The sequence below is a fragment of the Callithrix jacchus genome, chromosome 1 (genome assembly GCF_049354715.1).
Source record: "Callithrix jacchus isolate 240 chromosome 1, calJac240_pri, whole genome shotgun sequence".
Classification (NCBI taxonomy): domain Eukaryota; kingdom Metazoa; phylum Chordata; class Mammalia; order Primates; family Cebidae; genus Callithrix; species Callithrix jacchus.
In genome coordinates this window covers 161,487,873-161,506,809 of record NC_133502.1, presented here as the reverse complement: position 1 = coordinate 161,506,809, position 18,937 = coordinate 161,487,873, and the positions used below count along the sequence as shown (strand labels likewise).

Sequence of the window (18,937 nt, the reverse complement as noted above, 5' to 3'; positions counted from 1 at the left end):
GTCTAATGCACCATGCCTTTTCCACATAACTATATGTATATAAAATGCAGAATCTTTTCATGTTGGTGTATAGAGAGCTTCCTCATTTTAATCTGTAGATCATGATATTCCATTGTGTGCATATGATTTATATAACTAGTCCTTTCCTGATATATTCAACTTTTTTTAGATATATCCGGATACAAGAGATTTATCCAAAAAAAGTTCATCAGTTAAGAGAAAATAAGCACATACTCCTAGTATGTTTATTGTACGTAATTTGTACATAAAGTACCACAATCTCTGTAAGCAAACTCAGTGTCTTATGTTTGCAGCTGAAAAATAATAAAAATGCAGCCTGGGCAGCATGACGAAACCCTGTCTCGACCAAAAATACAAAAATTAGCGCCTGTGGTCCCTGCTACTTGGGAGGCTGGGGTGGGAGGACCGCTTAAATCTGGGAAATGAAAGTTGCAGTGAACTCCTGAGATCGTGCCACTGTATTCCAACCTGGGTGTGGTAGAGACCTCATCTCAAAAAAAAAAAAAGAAAGATAGTAATAATAATAAAAATGGAGGTTATAGTCATTTCCTTCTACACCCAATAGATCATCTTATGCACCTTTGTACTTCTTGTCATTCTGAAATTTTGAATGGAAGCTTCTAGCACTGTCTAGTGTGTAGTTAATGCCAAGTCATATTTTAATGAACCTGAAGTTAAAACAAAGAGCTCCTGTTTCCTTTTCTCCACAGATCTCTTCTGAATATCTATCCACTGAATTGCTTCAGGCTTTTGAGTGAGGGTACTGTCATCTAAAATTCCTTCCTCTCTTAACACCTCTACCTTAGTTTTTCATCTGTAAATGAGACTAATTATGCCTGCTGGGGAGACTTGATTGAGAGGTAATACATGTGAAACCACTTTGTCCAATCCGAAGACACAGGGAATTATTTTTACTGCTATTAATTGTGATCCTTGTATGGTTCTATGCAAGAAATCTTTGATTCTCATTTTCTAGAGGAAATGTTTTTAAATAGATATGGTAGGGGGATTTGTTGAAGGAATTGATACAAGAGCCAAAGGGATAGAGCTGCCTGAAGGTGATGAGCCTTCATCATGGTGATTTTTGTGACTTCCCTCTCTTTTTAGAGTCCTGATGCAGTCAAGGCCAAGTTGATCTCTCGGATGGCTAAAATGGGCCAGCCCATGCTGCCCATCCTTCCACCACAGCTGGATTCCAATGATTCAGAAACCGAAGTATGTCCCCCTGGCTGTATTAGAATCAACAGTACAGATGTCACCATCATCTTTCTTTTCATTTGGTTGAAATGATTTTTTTTCTGCCTCTAAGGCAGAATCATTATTTAGAGGCAAATATGCAAAATGATACAGATTGGTATTGGTACATGTGTTTCTACGGTGATTAGTACTTCCCCTGAGAGATGGAAGCAATTTTGTGGATCTTTTACAAGAACCAGACAGTTTTCAGTAGTTGATTTGGCCTTCTTTACTAGAATCTCTGTTATTATTAAGATCACCTCCGGGCTGCATGATGCCCAATCCTTAGCAGGTGCTCAATTCATAGTTATTGATTGAATGCTTAGATTCTTTTGGGAAATGTTGGTCTTCTGACTGATAGTGCCTATCACTAAAGCTCACACTAATATGTCTTGACCTTGTATGTGGTATTTTTGTGTTTGTTTTCCATTTAGAAGTTCAAGAATTTTATTGAAATCAAATCTGTAAGTTTTCTCCCCTTATTATTTGCTTTTGACATTATGTTTACAAAGCCTCCCCACTTTCAGAGTATAAATATCACATGTATTTTTAAAGATATTTATCAATATTTTATACTTAGATCTAAATTTTTAATCCATTTGGAATTTGGTGTATGCTATGAAGTAGCTTAATTTTAACTTAATTCTTTTCCAATGGTTCCTTATTGAATAAAATCATCCTTTCTCAATTGAAGTGAAATACATAACTTAGATTGATTTTTATTGTTCTTTTACTTTGATAGAAAATAAGGAAAGGGTGATGGTCTTCAAAACTTTTTTCTGGATTATACTTTATATTTTACATTTTTATTTTATATCTTCTTGGAAAAGCTCTATGTAGATTTAACATCTTAAAGGAAGATAGGGTTTCTGGGGCCTATTCTTATAGGATTAATTTTTTTATGGTCTAGAAATGCAGTTCAAATAAGAATGTTTTTATTAAAAATTTCATTTGCTACTTGTTCATATTATAATAATTTATAATTATAGAAAATAAACATTGAACAAAAAAGGGCATTAATCTTTATATATTGCTTTATAACCTGATTTTTAAACTTAATGTTAGATCATAAACATATACATTAACATAAATGCTTTAAGTAAATAAAGTGGTTTAAAGGAAACCCAGTGTTCTGTCATTTTATTATAATTCCTTTCCCTCTGTTGTTAGACATTTAGGTTGGTTAAGAGCTATAGAAATCTAAAACTGGAATGTTTTTCTAGAAGAGACTATCAGGGGACAAGGGGAAGTTCTAAAGTAAAAGAATGTCTGAAACTTCAGTTCTTGAACTATAGCATAGCAGATTACAGTCACTATATATTGTGCCTCAAGATTTTCTGTTTCTTATATGAAGCAAAAAGATGTAGAATAACTTTGTTTGGAGTTATAGCTTTGATTTTATGAAAAGCTTTGGCTTAATGAAAAGAATGTTGGAAAAACATTCTAAAGCTATATTATCCCAAAACAGCATGTTAATGAGGTGCAGTGAATCCTGCGTTATCTGATTTTCATTAAGTACCTTGAGGCCTATGGAGATGATTTGTCAGAAGTGAAGAGGCTGGATTATTCCTTGCAGAAGACCACTTTTTTTATTTTTGGTGGGAATAGATTAGATTTGTCTTAAGGTAGCTACTGACTTGGAAAATGATATATTCTGAAGCTGCTTCAGACAATAGAACATCAACCTCTTAGCATATTTGTGGAAATTAACTATATTTACTTATTCAATATTATTTACAGGGAGAAGGATTCTTACTTTATTGCCTAGCAGAGTGCTTTTTCTCCGCAACTCACACCCTCAACTCTTAGCCTTCTGCTTACCTTTCCTTCCTCTTCTTTGCCTAGAAATCCTATGTTGGAAGCAGGTTTAGGGCAGACAGTCAGCCTCGGTCTTCAGTAGAGAGTAACCCAAATGCTCATTCCTGTTTCAGGATGTGAATGCTCTGCGAGGAGGTGGGCAGCCCATGGTGACTCCGTCCGTTCAGCCCTCTCTTCAGCCAGCCCATCCAGCATTACCACAGTTGACCTCACAGGGTAAGGAACCTCTCTGAGGCTCTGTGGCCTTGAACTGGGTCAGCACGAAAATTATCACTGTTCCTTAAACTGTTAGGCTGCATTGTTTCAGTACTGAGGACTAAAGTGCAAATGTAAGAGTGTAACACTTGTCAGTTTGTCCCTGGGTAGGGCATTTTCAGACCCAGAGATGGATTTGGCTGCTTCATTGTGATTTCTGCTGTGTTGCACTGTCAGTGTTGGAAGACTGCACTCAGCTATTGAGATGTTTCCCTGGGTGTGTTCTACACTTCCTGTCAGCAGTTGGGATCCTAGGGCTGAGTCAGAAGCACATGAGAGCACCCAGTTTCCTTCTACTGGCTCATTCCTGAGATTCCAGTAGAGCTGAATGTAGGCAAGGAAAATAGTGGAGTCTGAAGCATGGTGGTGTGAAAGGTGCTAGTCCAGACTCAGACCAAGAAGCATGGGTGGATAACAGTGAAAATGTCTCCCTTTATCTTAGCACCTCAGCCATCTGTTTCTGGGCTCCAGGCACCTTCTGCTGCCTTAATGCAAGTTGCATCTCTTGATTCCCACTCAGCTGTATCTGGAAATGCCCAATCCTTTCAGGTAACCATATTAATTATATCCTATAATTTACTGTGGTTCTAGTCAGTCTCTCTTCTTCTTCCTGTACAATTCATACAGTAGCAGTTCCCAAAATCAGAGTTTGTAATTTTTTTCCCTTCCTTCATCACCACTTTCTCATCTCTAAACAGGCAGAGGATTGCCTACGTTAGAGTGTCGTAAAGATTAAATGCAAGAACAAGTAGAACTTCTAGGACAATGTAGTAAAGGTCCAATCAATGTTTGTTTCCTTTTCTTTTCACACATATCTAGTTGAAGGCTGTATATTCACATTCCTCTGTATTCGTTTCTACCAAAAGTTGGCAGGCCAACATTCTGCAGAATATATTCAGCAGAATGGTATGGTTTAAAAGTGGAACCCTGTGGAAAATGTAGCTGGACTCTGCTATCTAGTAAACTTTTCTTAAAGAAGCCTTTTTTCTTGTTATCACAGAAGACAATGGCAGCAGCCTGTTTGCCAGGGGTAGTAGACTCTTTATTCTGCCTCAACAGACTTGGTAGATAAGACATATTATCACTGATAGCTGGGACTCACTTCTTGGTGATGCTTAATGGAGGTATAGATGGGAAGTCTCAAACTGGAAAAAGCCCCATTGTTGCCCTCTTTTTACCCACCCCTCCTCTCCTCCATGGAGAATTACTATCCTATAGATTAAGAATTTTTTTTTTAAATGGATGAGTAGTTATATCTGTACTTGGAAATGAGCTAGACTTCCTTATTTCAAGGAAGAGTAACCATCCTCATTAAAATAAAAGCTGCCATTTATTGAGTGCTTATTATCTCTCAGGCATGTAACCTATCAGCTTTTCAGAACTTTACCTATCTCGCTTCATTTGGTCCACACAACAGCCCTGACATGACCGAGGCTCAGAGGAACATGAGAGCTCTTGGTCTTGGGGATTAGCATCGGAATCTAGCAGGGGAGAGGCATGCTTGGAAATTGGCAGATTTTTTTTGGAATCTCAGTGAGCACTTCTTTGAACTCAGTGGATACTAAGCAGAGTTTTATTAATCTAAAAACTTCTTAGACAATAGAACTGATAGTGGGGAATGAATCCCCACTTAATTAAATTGACTGGGTAGTGACCCAAGATATACTTTCTTCGGTTTCTGGGTAGGATCTTAGTGGCCAGTTTCTACTGGGTTACATAGATAACTCTCCTGCTGCAGTCCTTACCTACTGCCAAACCCCGGTCTCATCCATCTCTAGCTTCAGTAAGTTTGAGTCTCCTCCCAGCTCATCCACTTTATTCCACCAAAGAAAAATGTGAGCAAAAAAGAGAGACATGAATGTTTTATCAACCAGTGGTAATTCGTTTCTCAGCCCTATGCAGGTATGCAAGCCTACGCATATCCGCAGGCATCTGCCGTCACCTCCCAGCTGCAGCCAGTACGGCCTTTGTACCCAGCACCGCTCTCTCAGCCTCCCCATTTCCAAGGTAGGGAGTCATTCCCTCAGTTTCTCATCTCCCATTCTTGCTGTGCTTTCCTTCTTCTTGCTCCTCTTTCATTCTCACTCCAACAGCTCTCATTGTTTCTTTTCTTTTTTAACAGCTTTGTTGAGATATAATATGTGTTCCATACATTCATTCATTTTAAATGTACAATTCAAAAGTTTTTTAGTAAATTTGCAGAGTTGTGCATTTATCACTACAATCCTATTTTAGAGCATTTCCATCTTCCCCCAATATTTCCTTGTGTCCACATTCTGTGTTTTGTTCCTTGGATATTCTCCCCTGGCCCTTTTAATTCCTCTGTTAGGGTAGCTAGAGTTTCGAGAAAATAGTAAAAGAGCAAATCATTGGAGGAAATTGGGAGAAAACTGAACACTATAGGTGTTTAATATCTCTAATGAAAGCTACTTTGTTACAGTTTTTAAATTACGAAAATAAGAGACTTTTATAAAAATGTCAAGCAGTACAAAAAGGTGTAAAGTGAAAAGTTACTGTCTTTCCCATCCATTAAACACCTGACCTTGGGAAACTGTCATTACAGTTACTTTGGTAACTTTTCAGATACTTTGTATGTGTGTGTGTACAAGTGTGAGTGTCTAATGTAAAAAACCAAACCAAGATAAAGTGTAAACTGCTATGATGGAATCCTGCCTTGTTCTGCTGTTTGTCTTCTGCTTAGTAGTCAGCTTTGGTATTAGGACAGTGGTAGGAAGAAGCCAGTATGTCCCGCAACATAATTTGTGGTTTTGGACTGGTCAGGATTTTCTGGATGCAGCCTTTGTCTCTCTGTCCTTCTCCATCTGGGAAATGCTTTTTCATCCATCAAAACTATCATCTCCCTCTGTGAAGCCTTCCCTGACTATTCTCTGCCCCTCTTTCCTCTCTTCCCACAACACAACTGTGTATGTGTGTCACCAAAGAGTTAATCATGTTTTTCTCTGTGCTACTTTTATACCTAGCATATGGTCCATGTTTTTGCACTTAATATACTCTCTTGTAATGATTTGTTTACACGTCAGTCTCCCAACCACTCGGAGAGCTCACCAAGGACAGAAGCCATGTTTTATTTACTGCTGTATTCCTGGTACCTGGTACCTGGTACAATGCCTGGCATGCAGCTGGATGAATGGGAAAGCAATCTGAGCTGCACGTGCTGTCAGTGCAAAGTGGACATACTTGTGCCCTTGGACCATATGTAGCCCTTGATGCGTTTTGCAGGAACACAGCTTAGTTGTTTAATTTGAAGCCCTTTTGCCTCTACTCTCTCCCATACATCTTCTCCTGACAGGGTGAAGTCACCTATAGCATTTCCTAGTGTATAGAAGTATTAATTTCTTTCTTTACTGGAAGAGCTACTGGCTTTTCTTCATTCAGTTTCCTCTGCTCCAGTTTCATAAGTTTCTTTTTGGCTTATGTCTGTTTAGGATCAGGTGATATGGCTTCATTTCTCATGACTGAAGCCCGGCAACATAACACTGAAATTCGAATGGCAGTCAGCAAAGTGGCTGATAAAATGGATCATCTCATGACTAAGGTGACTAAGTCAGGGTTGGGGCCATGTTGAAAGTGGGGATGTAAACAGGGAGCAGCCAGAGCTATAGGCAAACTCTTCTCTGGTGTCCTGTATTGGTAGTAGTTAGAGGTTATTACCCTACAAGGTTAGTTATAATTATGTTGGGATCCAGTTAGTAGGAGAGAACTCTAGCTTAGTTAGAAATTATCCCAGGAACTCATTAACTCCCTTAACAAAGGGGTCAAATCTTGGGTAGATTGTATTTCTTCATTTTATAATTTCTCACAGGGTCTTTCCGGTATCCCTTTTGTAGGTTGAAGAGTTACAGAAACATAGTGCTGGCAATTCCATGCTTATTCCTAGCATGTCAGTTACAATGGAAACAAGCATGATTATGAGCAACATCCAGCGAATCATTCAGGTGAGAGTGATTGAGAACAGACCACTCAGGCTGAAGGTCTTAGCCATGTTCTCTTCCCAGAGGTACTGCCCTTTAACATCTCCACCCCAGAAATAGAGAGCCTGTGATAAATGCTACACTTGGGTTAGACAGTTCTGGAAAGTCCATTATGGCTTAATTCTGTTCAAGTGACTTTTCACTATACATTCTGAAGAAAACTTTGCTTTTTTGACCATACCTCAGAATTTCACTTCATTTTATAGCTATTTATACACTCAATCCATTGGACCTAGTGATTTGTATTCATTAAGTATAATCTGATGTATTATTTTAACATACATAAATTCTAGTGTTTTGTCTCTAAATATGTTAACATTGTCACCTGTCAGTTCAAGTTGATTGTCTTCTATCTGTTACTTTCCTCTCAATACACTTAAATTGTACATCATATATTTTGAATTTAGGAAAATGAAAGATTGAAGCAAGAGCTCCTTGAAAAGAGCAATCGGATAGAAGAACAGAATGACAAGATTAGTGAATTAATTGAACGAAATCAGAGGTAATGACAGGTACGGGGCCTGGCTAGGATGGACCAAAGGGTTTATTGTGTGTATACCCAGCTTAAATACACGTTTTTGTTTAGGGCAGTATGTATGTATTTCTGCCATTTCTGTTTCCTGCCTGTCGTGTGAATTATTGCCTGTTTTCTGAGAGGCATTGTAGCAAAAGGAGCTCAGTAGGCTGTGATGTAGGGCAGACCTGTGTTTGATACCTGCTCTGCCCCTCATTCATTTTGTGGCTCTGAGCATTTTATTTATTCCTGCTGGCTCTAGTTTCTTTATCTTTAAAACTGGTATTATTACTTACAGAACTCTGGTGTCAACTCTTCGCTCTTCTGTGTGAGCTAACTCTATTTTATCCACAAGATCTCAGCCAAAACTTCACTGATTCCCATTTAAAACCTAAGCATTTTGTACTTTTTGTAGATACTTCTGAAGATTTGGTGGGATGAGCAGGGAGGGTGAGTGTAACACATCACAACACAGCATTGCACTTAAAAAATCATTCTCCCATATTTCTCTTCTCCACTGTCTCTTGTCTCCCACACGGCAGAGGTGGGGAGTTGCTTTCTCTTCTTCCCTCTTTCTTACAGCCTTCTTACTCCTGTCTCTTTCCTCCTCATTCTCATTATCACACACCCTTCATATTCCTGTTCTCTCCATTATTCAGGACAGTTCACCGCTGGCCCAGGTTCCTGCTTCCAGCCCAATTTCCTTAGATCTCACTACTTCAGATCTAAGGAAAAGAAAATGCTTTTACATTGCTTTTGATGAAGGTATAGAGTAGCAGTGCTGTGAGGACAGAATGGGCATCGGGTTGTGCCTGCCATATACTCTGTGCTTGATAGATGTTTTCTTTTTCCCTATTTCTTTCACAGGTATGTTGAGCAGAGTAACCTGATGATGGAGAAGAGGAACAACTCACTTCAGACAGCCACAGAAAACACACAGGCAAGAGTATTGCATGCTGAACAAGAGAAGGTAAAGCAACCGGGGAGAGAAAAGCCCAGGTCAGGATGGGTGGAGCTAAGGAATGGTCCTGTGTACATATTCACCAGTCGGCTTTCCAGCAGAATTTTTGCCATCACTGCAAAAAGAACTAGAAATCTCTCAACAAGTTTTCACGTATCCATCATCTACATTTCTGTTTTATAATATGCTTCACAGTAAGGTGACTGAAATTAATCACTGATCTCAGTAATTTGATTGGGTAAAAATTACACAGCTTATTAGAAATGAAATTTATTCTGTTGACAAAATTAACAGGACCTCCACTTTCATTCAGGTATATTCCTTTTCCTATATAAAATTACCATCTCTCTTAAATAGTATTTTCTTGTTTTTACCTTGCATGCTTTTTTCACTGGTTTTCTGAACTCTTGGTTCTTCCTATCATTGCTTTCTTTTTCTCACTCTCCATGTCAGCAGTAGAATTTGATCGGGGTAGGAATCAGGAAGCCATCCCATCTACTGTGTAGATTTTTCTTGTGTGTTTTCCCTTCTCACTTGACTATACCATGATCTTTAAAAAAGTTATAAATATAAATACATACACACACATATACTTTTTTCTGATCACAAAAGTTGCATCTGTTCATTCTGGAAAATTTAGAAATATAGATAAGCAAACATAAAATATAAATCCACTCAAAAATAATGATTGTTAATGACTTATTCATTCCCTTATTGTTTTCTGTGTACATGTGCATTTGGGTGACAGCATTAAGTTTTATGCTTCTGATAGGCCTTTCTAGCTAAGGACCTGAAATAAAAAGAGCTTTTGGGTGATTTTCTACTCTGCTTAACCTTTAGCAAGAGAGTGACCCTCCATTTCATTGGCATGCCTTTGGAATTTGTCCCTTCCAGTGTTTTAGCTGCTGCAAGTTCTTCTGAGAGAGGTGCTTGTTCTGGTATTAGTGAACTCTCTGAGCTACAAATGGAAGCAAAGCTCTCTGAGCTCTGAGTTAGTTTTGTTTTCATTAGGACATTAGAAGCAGGACATGAGTAGATGAAAGCCACTCCTATATCTGGAAGTTCTAGATTTCATTGTCATCTGTGTTTAACAGGTGAAAACATAAGGCTACTGAATAGCAAAAATAAAAAGCTTAGTCTAGGCCAGGCATGGTGGCTCACCCCTGTAATCCCAGTACTTTGGAAGGCCTAGGCAGGCAGATCACAAGGTCAAGAGATCAAGACCATCCTGGCTAACATGGTGAAACCCTGTCTCTACTAAAAATACAAAAATTAGCTGGGCATGGTGGTGTGTGCCTGTAATTGCAGCTGTTCGGGATGCTGAGGCAGGAGAATTGCTTGAACCTGGGAGGCGGAGGTTGCAGTGAACCGAGATTGCGCCACTGCACTCTAGCCTGGGCGACAGAGTGAGACTCCCTCTGAAAAAAAAAAAAGGCTTAGACTAAAGAACACATATACTTTCAGATACTCATTTATAGCCTGTTTATTTATTTTTTAAAGTGAAAGCAAGCTTATTAAGTAAAGGAATAAAAGAATGGCTACTCCATAGGCAGAGCAGCAGCATGTTATTTTATATATAAATTTTATTTTCTTCTTTTATATATTTATATATAAAATAAATTTATATATATATAAATTTATATATAAAATTATATGTTTTTATATATAAATTTTATTTTATATATAAATTAATTTTCTTCTTTTATTTTTCTTCTTTTGAGATGGAGTCTTGCTCTGTTGCCCAAGCTGGAGTGCAGTGGTGCAATCTTGGCTCACTGCAACCTCTACCTCCTGAGTTCAAGTGATTCACATGCCTCAGCCTTCCGAGTAGCTGGTATTGCAGGCTCCTGCCACAATTAGCATCCTAGCTAATTTTTGTATTTTTAGTAGAGACAAGGTTTCACCATGTTGGCCAGGCTGGTATCGAACTCCTGACCTTGTGATCTGCCTGGCTCAACCTCCCAAAGTGCTGGGATTACAGGGGTGAGCCACTGTGCTCAGCCTTTATTTTCTTCTTTAGGAGAAGATTTTAAATGCAATCTGTAAAACGAATAAAGACTTTGGAATAAGTCGAGGAATAAATACATTTAAAACAAGTGGGCACAGTGAACACAATAAGAGACAAATGATAATAAGGAAATAGACAACTGTAAAAATGTATGTAAAGTATAATACAGCCGGGCATAGTAGCTTGCACCTGTAGTCCCAGCTACTCCAGAGGCTGGGGTGGCAGCATTGTTTGAGCCCAGGAGTTCAAGGCTGTAGTGAGCTATGAGTCATCCAGCTTAGATGACTGAGTAAGACCCCATCGCTAAAAAAAGAAAAAAAAATTTAAGTATACTAGTATAGGTATAATAGCATAGGAGTTGTAATAGTAGTAGCAATTTAATAGTATAAGAGAGATGGCCCACTCCCATAATTTGAATTTGGTTTAATGCAGGTTGAAGGCAGCCACAACTCCCTGTTTACTAGTTCAGTCTGCATAGAGTTATGTGAGGTTGGTTCATCACTCACATGGAGAATACCTATGTTTAAAGTGACGTCATACTTTGTTATTATTCAGGCCAAGGTGACAGAGGAGTTAGCAGCAGCCACTGCACAGGTCTCTCATCTGCAGCTGAAAATGACTGCTCACCAAAAAAAGGAAACAGAGCTGCAGATGCAGCTGACCGAAAACTTGAAGGAAACGGATCTTCTCAGGGGCCAGCTCACCAAAGTGCAGGCAAAGCTCTCGGGTATGTGCTAGGCGGGGGATGCTGGGATTGTTGCTATTTAAACTCAAGGAATTAAGCTGTTTTCTTCCTCTCGATCTTTTTGGCACAATGCTCATGAAGTTTTTGAAGGACTGAGCCAAAAATTAAAGGAGACTAGTATAAAACCTACATGATTGTTTTACAGACGGGACAACAAAAGAACTGACTAATTATTTGGAATTGATCAGTGCCACAGTTCTCTTCTGTTTGGGGAAGCATTGGCTTCAAAATCTTTGGTACTTATGATTGGCTTCAAATGCCCAGAAGAGTTAATGTGTTGTTCTAACTCATGACTCAGTGGAAATTTAAAAAACAGACGCTTCCTGTTGCGGTTTCTTCTTTCCTAGAGGATGGATTGCAACTCTTCAGCCTGGCACTCAAGGCTCCTCCTGCTTGGCTAGTCTCCCATTATATTGTCCATTTCATCCTGGCTCTGACCATACCAGCAAGCCTGCTGGCTGCTCTTCAGCTCATTCTGTCGTTCTTGTCTTGCTTCTTGTCCATGCTATTCTCTGGATTTGACATGTCCACCATTACCAATATTTGCCTTCAGTCCTCTTCAAAATCTGCTTCTTTCAGAAGCTTGCATTGTTATAACCCTTATCACTGTTTGGTAAGCATGGTGTTTTGCTCATCTTGTAAAGTCCTCTCCTCCATATTAGTGTTAGTTCAGTGCCTGGCAAGACATGGTGATTGGATTGAAGATTTGTGAAGACCATACGTTGATGTATAGAAACAAATATGGAGGGCAGAGATGGGATCAGTGGGCAAGGGGTAGCTGGAGCAACAGCAGAGTTGGGTGGAAGCAAAGTTCATTTGCCTAATAGAGAACTAAAAAACGATATCAGTTGGTAAGGTGCTACTTTGAAATACATCCCTTCCCTTTCATTTTTTTAAAAAATTGTATATTTTTTAGAGACAGGAGTCTCACTATATTGGCCAGGTTGGTCATGAACTCTTGATCTCAAGCCATTCTCATCTCCCAAAGTGTTGGGATTACAGGCATGAGCCACTGCTCCCAGCCCATCCTTCCCTTTTAGAGCATGACTGGTCCCACATGAGGCAAACATGTTAGACAGTCTTAGATTTGAATGTTGTACAGATGTCTCATTTCTGCTTTTGTGGTACCTTATGACAGTTACCTCAAGAGCTGTGAGAGTCTCAAAATTTTCTCAAACAAATAAATTGTATTTATTTCAAAGAGCTTTATTTGAGAAGGGATGTTTTGGAAAGCAAATTCTTGGTAGAATGTCCCAGCTACCAAGAAAGTTGAGAATATCTTACTCAAACAGTGGGAAAGAACCTGGACTAACACTAAGCAACAATCAGTCCAGTGTGTTAAGACAGGGGCCAAAATGGAATTGTGGGAGTGTTCTGTTTCAAATTTCATTTCTGACTGCTGGGAACATTTCTTTTTAATTTTGTATGTGGAGAAGGTGACGTGTACACACAGAGATTATTTTCTATGCAATAAATATGGGTTGATGGGGGACTCAGCTGAAAACTTGATAAACCTTATTGCTGGTTAGTGAGGTGATGTTGAAAGAAGTGGGTAGAGGCTACTTGTGTGGTAGGATTGGGAAATCAAAGTGTGCAGCTTTGAAAGAGCCAGTGAGGCCAGGCGCAGGGGCTCACGCCTATAATCCTAGCACTCTGGGAGGCTGAGACAGGAGGACTGCTTGAGCCGAGGAGGTGGAGGCTATAATGAGCTATGATCATACCACTGCACTCCAGCCTGTGATGGAGCAAGACTCCGTCGCCAAAAAATAATTTTAAAAAAGAACTGCTGGGATAACACATAGCCCACTACAGCTCTGATTCTGTAGCCAAGTATCTGCTCCTATATCCCAGAGCTCCAAGAAACCTCTGAGCAAGCACAGTCCAAATTCAGAAGTGAAAAGCAGAGTCGGAAACAACTGGAATTCAAGGTAACATCCCTGGAGGAGGAACTGACCGACCTTCGAGCTGAGAAGGAGTCCCTGGAAAAGGTAAGTTCTACAACCCATTTGGCCAGAATTGGCTGTTTAATAAACATTTTTATTTTTCTTTTAAAAATTACAATAAGTATATGCTTATTGTAACAAATATAAATAATATAGAAAAGTGTAAAATTAAAAGTGTTTCCCCTCTTTAATCTCATACATTGGAGATGACAATTATGAAGTATATGATCCTTCCAGACTGTTTTCTGTATGTATAAAACATACATTCACACTCATTCACACATACATGTATGTATACTGACAACATTTTTTAATAATAATGGCGTCACATTTAATGCTTTTTAGAAAAATATTGTGGACTCATACTACATAAGATCTTTCTCACTCATATTGAACTGCTGCATAAGAGCCCACTGTGAGGCTGTACTATAATCTATTTAATTATTCACCTATCGATGGATATTTATGTTTTTAATTTTTCATTATTTCAAGCATTGCAGCGATAGATATCTTCATATTATATAATCCTTAAATGCTCAGATTTGTTTGAGCATTCCTATATGATGGATTGCATGATCATGGGATCAGAGGGAAGGCTACACGGTTGAATTTTTTAAATTTTATTTATTCTCAAAGATAATTTTTGTAAATATTACCAGATTATCCTCGAAGAATAACACTTACACTTTCAGCACTATGTGAGTGAGCCAGTTTGTCACGTTCTTCCCCACCCTACACACATCACTTTTTTTTTTTTTTTCACACATCACTTTTTCTGATCTTTATTAGTCTGACAGGTGAAATATGTTATCTTGTTTTAACATGTATTTTTATGAGTAGTAAAGCTTTTGTATATTTAATACCTATTTGTATTTCTTATGTAAGTCTCTTTTTAGTGTCATTTATCCTCTTTCCTATTACTAGTTTGATTTGTAAACCCTATTAAGGCCATCAGTCCTTTGTCATTTATAGATGTTACAAATATTTTTCTAGTTTGCTCTCTTTTAACTTTATTTGTAGTATCTTTTGTTGGTTAAAATTTTGATATCAGGAAATACTAAGTGAACAAAGTGAGAATATTTTTGTCTTTTCGGATGTTTTAGAATAGTTTAAATGTGAAAAGAATAAACTGCTCCTAAGGCTTCAATAAATTTCATTAGTAACGCTGTTTTGGCCAAGTGCCTTTTAAGAGGGTAAATCTTGGTCTGCAATTATATTTTTTTTTCTAGGATTTTTTTCCACTTTATTTAATAGTTTTCGTTTTTTTAATTTAAAATTTTTTTTTTATTTTTAGTAGAGATGGGGTTTCACCCTGTTGACCAGGCTGGTCTTGAACTCCTGACCTCAGGTGATCCACCCACCTCGGCCTCCCAAAATTACAGACGTGAGCCACTGTGCCCGACCTATTTATTTATTTTTAACCAATTTTTTCTAACCTCTTGGCTGTTTTCAGTTTTTCATTATTATAGATACTACTACAGTGACTATTCTTGTAACATATTCTTTATGACTAAGACTTATTGAATCCTTAATTACAATTTGTGGGATTTTTGAATATGCATGTTTTTAAAGGGTTTTCATGGAATTACTATCCAAAGAGGGTATATCCATTTATTTTCTTACTCTCAGGGTATTAGAATATCTGATTTCCTGTACCCTCATTAAAGTTAGGATGTTCCCTATCTCTTTTTTTTGAGACAGAGTTTTGCTTTGTTGCCAGGTGCCAGGCTGGAGTACAGTGGCACAATCTTGGCTCACTGCAATCTCCGCCTCCTGGGTTCAAGCAATTCTTCTGCCTCAGCCTCCTGAGTTGCTGGGACTACAGGCACGCACCACCACACCCAGCTAAATTTTGTATTTTTTAGTAGAGATGGGGTTTCACCATGTTGGCCAGGATGGTCTCGATCTCTTGACCTCGTGATCCATCTGTCTCGGCCTCCCAAGTACTAGGATTACAGGCGTGAGCCACCGTGCCTGGCTGATGGTCCCTGTCTCTGAATAGAGGGGTAGATAAAGCTCTTCTTGTTTTCCTTCTCCTGTCACCATTTTCCTAATCTAGTAGCCAAGAATGTTAAATATGTAGGGAAAAATTAAACTAAAAAATGAAATTTCCAGAAATGGAGTAAGGATCCCACAAGGTAATTAAATGCCACTGCCTTCATCCCTTTTTATTCTTTGTTAACAAGCTAGAGCTTATGATGGTTCTCTTGTTCCTAAGAACCTCTCAGAAAGGAAAAAGAAGTCAGCTCAAGAACGTTGTCAGGCTGAGGAGGAGATAGATGAGATTCGCAAGTCATACCAGGAGGAATTGGACAAACTTCGACAGCTCTTGAAAAAGACTCGAGTGTCCACAGACCAAGCAGCTGCAGAGCAGGTAATGGGAAACTGAAGCACTTTGGAAATAGAGGGAACGTATAAAGAACTCAGAGAGAAGCTTCTAGTTCTTCCTTACTCTTACGATGACATTTTTCATAGTTGATACTCTCACTTTGGAGAAAGGTAGAAAAAGTAATTAGATATATGCAGGAGAGCCAGGAATCAAATGGAGAATCTTCTTTCCTTTTTTTAAAAGCTTAGTTAATATTTAATTACCTAAGTAAAAATGAAAAATAGTTTCCTTATAAAAAATTCCAAACAGGATGAGACCAAAGCCATCAACCGTCAGACGCCATCCTTCAGGCACATTATCATCCTTGAAAAGAAGGGATTTATTTAGGTCATCAGGAAGGGAACCAGGGATAATGGCAGGACGTAGCTGGATCTCTAGTCTGTGCAACAGCAACCTTGCTCATTATAAGTTTAAAATTTATATGTATACATTTGTTGAATTAGAGTGCATTGGTGCCCTCAATTTGACCACCTCTGGGAATTTTGGTGAAAAAAGTTTCTGAAACTGTAAGGTTTAGGGTTCAGACCTTGAAAAGTGATGATCACATGGCCTTGCCCTCCAGGGACCTATCTAGATAGGCACACCTTTGTCTGCTGGGAGTACATTTTTGAGTCCTGACAACCAGTGATGACATCTTAAGAAGTGCCTTTACTTTAAAAGTCATGAGAGTCTTTTAAACAGTTTCCAAGTTAACTCTGGGCTGTTAGCTTATTCTTTTGCTTTTTTGAAAGATGGGCTTCCTGAAGTGCCAATGGAATACCACTCCCCCGCCCCTAAAGATGATATGGTCATTACTTTCTCTTGGCAGCTCTCTTTAGTACAGGCTGAGCTACAGACACAGTGGGAAGCAAAATGTGAACACTTGTTGGCCTCCGCCAAGGATGAGCACCTGCAACAGTACCAGGAGGTGTGCGCACAGAGAGACACCCAGCAGCAGAAGCTGGTACAACTTCAGGAAAAGGTACATGTTTTTCCTGAACCAGACAGTTTAGGCAGCCCAGTGAATTTGAGACAAGCAGGCTGTTTGAGTCCTGCCGATCCTTCTGAGCCTGAAAGTTATTAATGGCTAGAAGACAAAACCACACTTACTGCACTTGTTCAGTTTGTCAGTTATCTTTCTCATACTTATTTGGGGTGATAGGTCGGTGACTGGAAAAAGAGAAAAAACAGCGCTAGTGTTCTGGAACACATTTCCCATTATTATTGGATCCTTCATTTGTTAAGCAAATACTGATTGAGTGTCAGTTGTATTCCATCCACTGTGTTAAAGTGCATACAAGGAACTCTTCCCTCACATATCTCACAGTTAAGAAAGGGCGACAAACAAAGATAAGCATTAAGTGCTATGGGGTCCAGAAGAGGAAGTACCCAGGAGAGCTGGGAAGGTTTCCCAAAGGAGATGACATTTGAGCAGAGCCAAGAAGGACAAATAGCTTTGGTAAGGCAGCAAAGGAAGCAAAACATCCTGGGCAAGGCCCTGAGATAGGATGAAGGCTGTGGTGTGGTGGCATCATCAGACCTAAAAAAGAAAGATGGGACATGGCTTAGGGTCATGGTATGAAAGTCCCGTATTTGAGGTCAGTTTCTTTCCTTAAAGTGTCCAGTTGAAAACTTTTGGCTCGGAGATCTTGGAGCCAGTCTTGCAGATGAAAGGGTTACTGTTAATGCTGAATGTTTATGTTTATGTCTAAATGACTGGAGTTATTACCTACCCTCCTGTCCTTTTTACATGATATTTTTTACCTGGTTAGGAACAAGGCAAGCGACCTTCTTAGGAAAGATAAAGTGAAGTTTTGAGTTGAATTCAAGTGATAAGGAGTGAGAATTCTCTGAGGCAGAGAGTCTTAGGTGGGGGCGCTGAGGAAGTGGACACCAGCAGACCTAGGTAAAGTTAAGACTTGATGCTTAGGGTTCTTCTCCTCCCCTGGGGTTTTGTGATCTTCACCTGGTAATCCAGGTTCCTGAGGCCACAGCCACAGTCTGTTTGTTTTGCAGTGTTTAGCTCTCCAGGCCCAAATCACAGCTCTCACTGAGCAAAATGAACAGCACATCAAGAAACTAGAGAAGAACAATTCACAGATGCCTGGGATTGAAGCTGCTGTGTCTGACCCCTCAGAGAAGGTGAGCTGGTATTTCAAAAGAGAAGCAAGCCATACCATAGCAAGCATTCAGAAAGAATGTGGCCAGTATATTGTGTTAGTAGCTCTTTTTCTAACTTTAGTGATGTTTTACTTGTCTGATGACTTTAAAATGAACCAGATTTGCTTCTTAAGTTTAAGGAGCTTACAGTCTAGTGGGGAAAACAAATACTTACATGTTATATATTAAGTGGCAAACCTAGAAGAACCTATCTTTCGTAAGTTTTGGCAGGTTTAGGAAGGGCCTCCAGACCACAGGAGAGGAATGGGGCTTGGAGAGTGTGCCTAGCATTCACTGGCCTCTGACCCTTAGAGCCTATGGCAGCTCCTAGTGGTGCTCACAGTGGGAGGGGGACTTCAAGAAATGGTCTTTAAGCAGTCTTGGGCACACAGACCACAGCTTGCCTGCCATTGATAGGTAACTCTTATGGCTAGCCCTTCTGTCAAAGTGCTGCTCATTATTTAATATCATCCTCTCCACAGTGACAACCTTCAGTGTCTCTGCTTATGACCAGCAGTATCCTAGTGTAGAGATCTAAGATGGCTTCATTTTGGCCTTCTCTGGAATTTAATGCATCCTTTAGTGACTTGATTTTGGCAGCATGTGTTTTGATGCTCACACAGGTCAAGAAGATCATGAACCAGGTGTTCCAGTCCTTACGGACAGAGTTTGAGCTGGAGGAATCTTACAATGGCAGGACCATTCTGGGAACCATCATGAATACTATCAAGGTACAGCCAGCCAGCTGTCAATTGTTTCATAAGAATGGACATTATGTTGCTTAAGTACCTTCTAAGGGATCATTAATAAAAAATTGTTCAAGAATGGCACAGTGGCTCATGCTTGTAATCCTAGCACTTTAGGAGGCCAAGGTGGGAGGATTGCTTGAGACCAGGAGTTCAAGACCAGCTTGAGC

At 39.3% G+C, this 18,937-nt stretch overlaps 1 protein-coding gene across 16 annotated transcripts in view; it reads left to right on the top strand.

Annotated features, from left to right (window-relative positions):
• FKBP15 (FKBP prolyl isomerase family member 15) overlaps positions 1 to 18,937 on the top strand; it is a 52,414-nt gene that overhangs the window by 28,896 nt on the left and 4,581 nt on the right. For 6 of the 16 annotated variants that reach the window (XM_078374603.1, XM_078374572.1, XM_017975626.4 and 3 more), the window contains 14 exons: positions 1,129 to 1,236; positions 3,189 to 3,291; positions 3,773 to 3,879; positions 5,223 to 5,337; positions 6,777 to 6,886; positions 7,179 to 7,286; positions 7,730 to 7,824; positions 8,704 to 8,776; positions 11,361 to 11,532; positions 13,402 to 13,538; positions 15,712 to 15,867; positions 16,691 to 16,843; positions 17,878 to 18,003; positions 18,645 to 18,752. In XM_078374603.1, coding sequence (XP_078230729.1) covers positions 1,129 to 1,236; positions 3,189 to 3,291; positions 3,773 to 3,879; positions 5,223 to 5,337; positions 6,777 to 6,886; positions 7,179 to 7,286; positions 7,730 to 7,824; positions 8,704 to 8,776; positions 11,361 to 11,532; positions 13,402 to 13,538; positions 15,712 to 15,867; positions 16,691 to 16,843; positions 17,878 to 18,003; positions 18,645 to 18,752 — 1,671 coding nt within the window. Of the gene's footprint in view, positions 1 to 1,128; positions 1,237 to 3,188; positions 3,292 to 3,772; positions 3,880 to 5,222; positions 5,338 to 6,776; positions 6,887 to 7,178; positions 7,287 to 7,729; positions 7,825 to 8,703; positions 8,807 to 11,360; positions 11,533 to 13,401; positions 13,539 to 15,711; positions 15,868 to 16,690; positions 16,844 to 17,877; positions 18,004 to 18,644; positions 18,753 to 18,937 lie in introns of all 16 variants that reach the window. The other 10 variants (XM_078374600.1, XM_078374566.1, XM_009001480.5 and 7 more) reach the window with 3 other exon arrangements.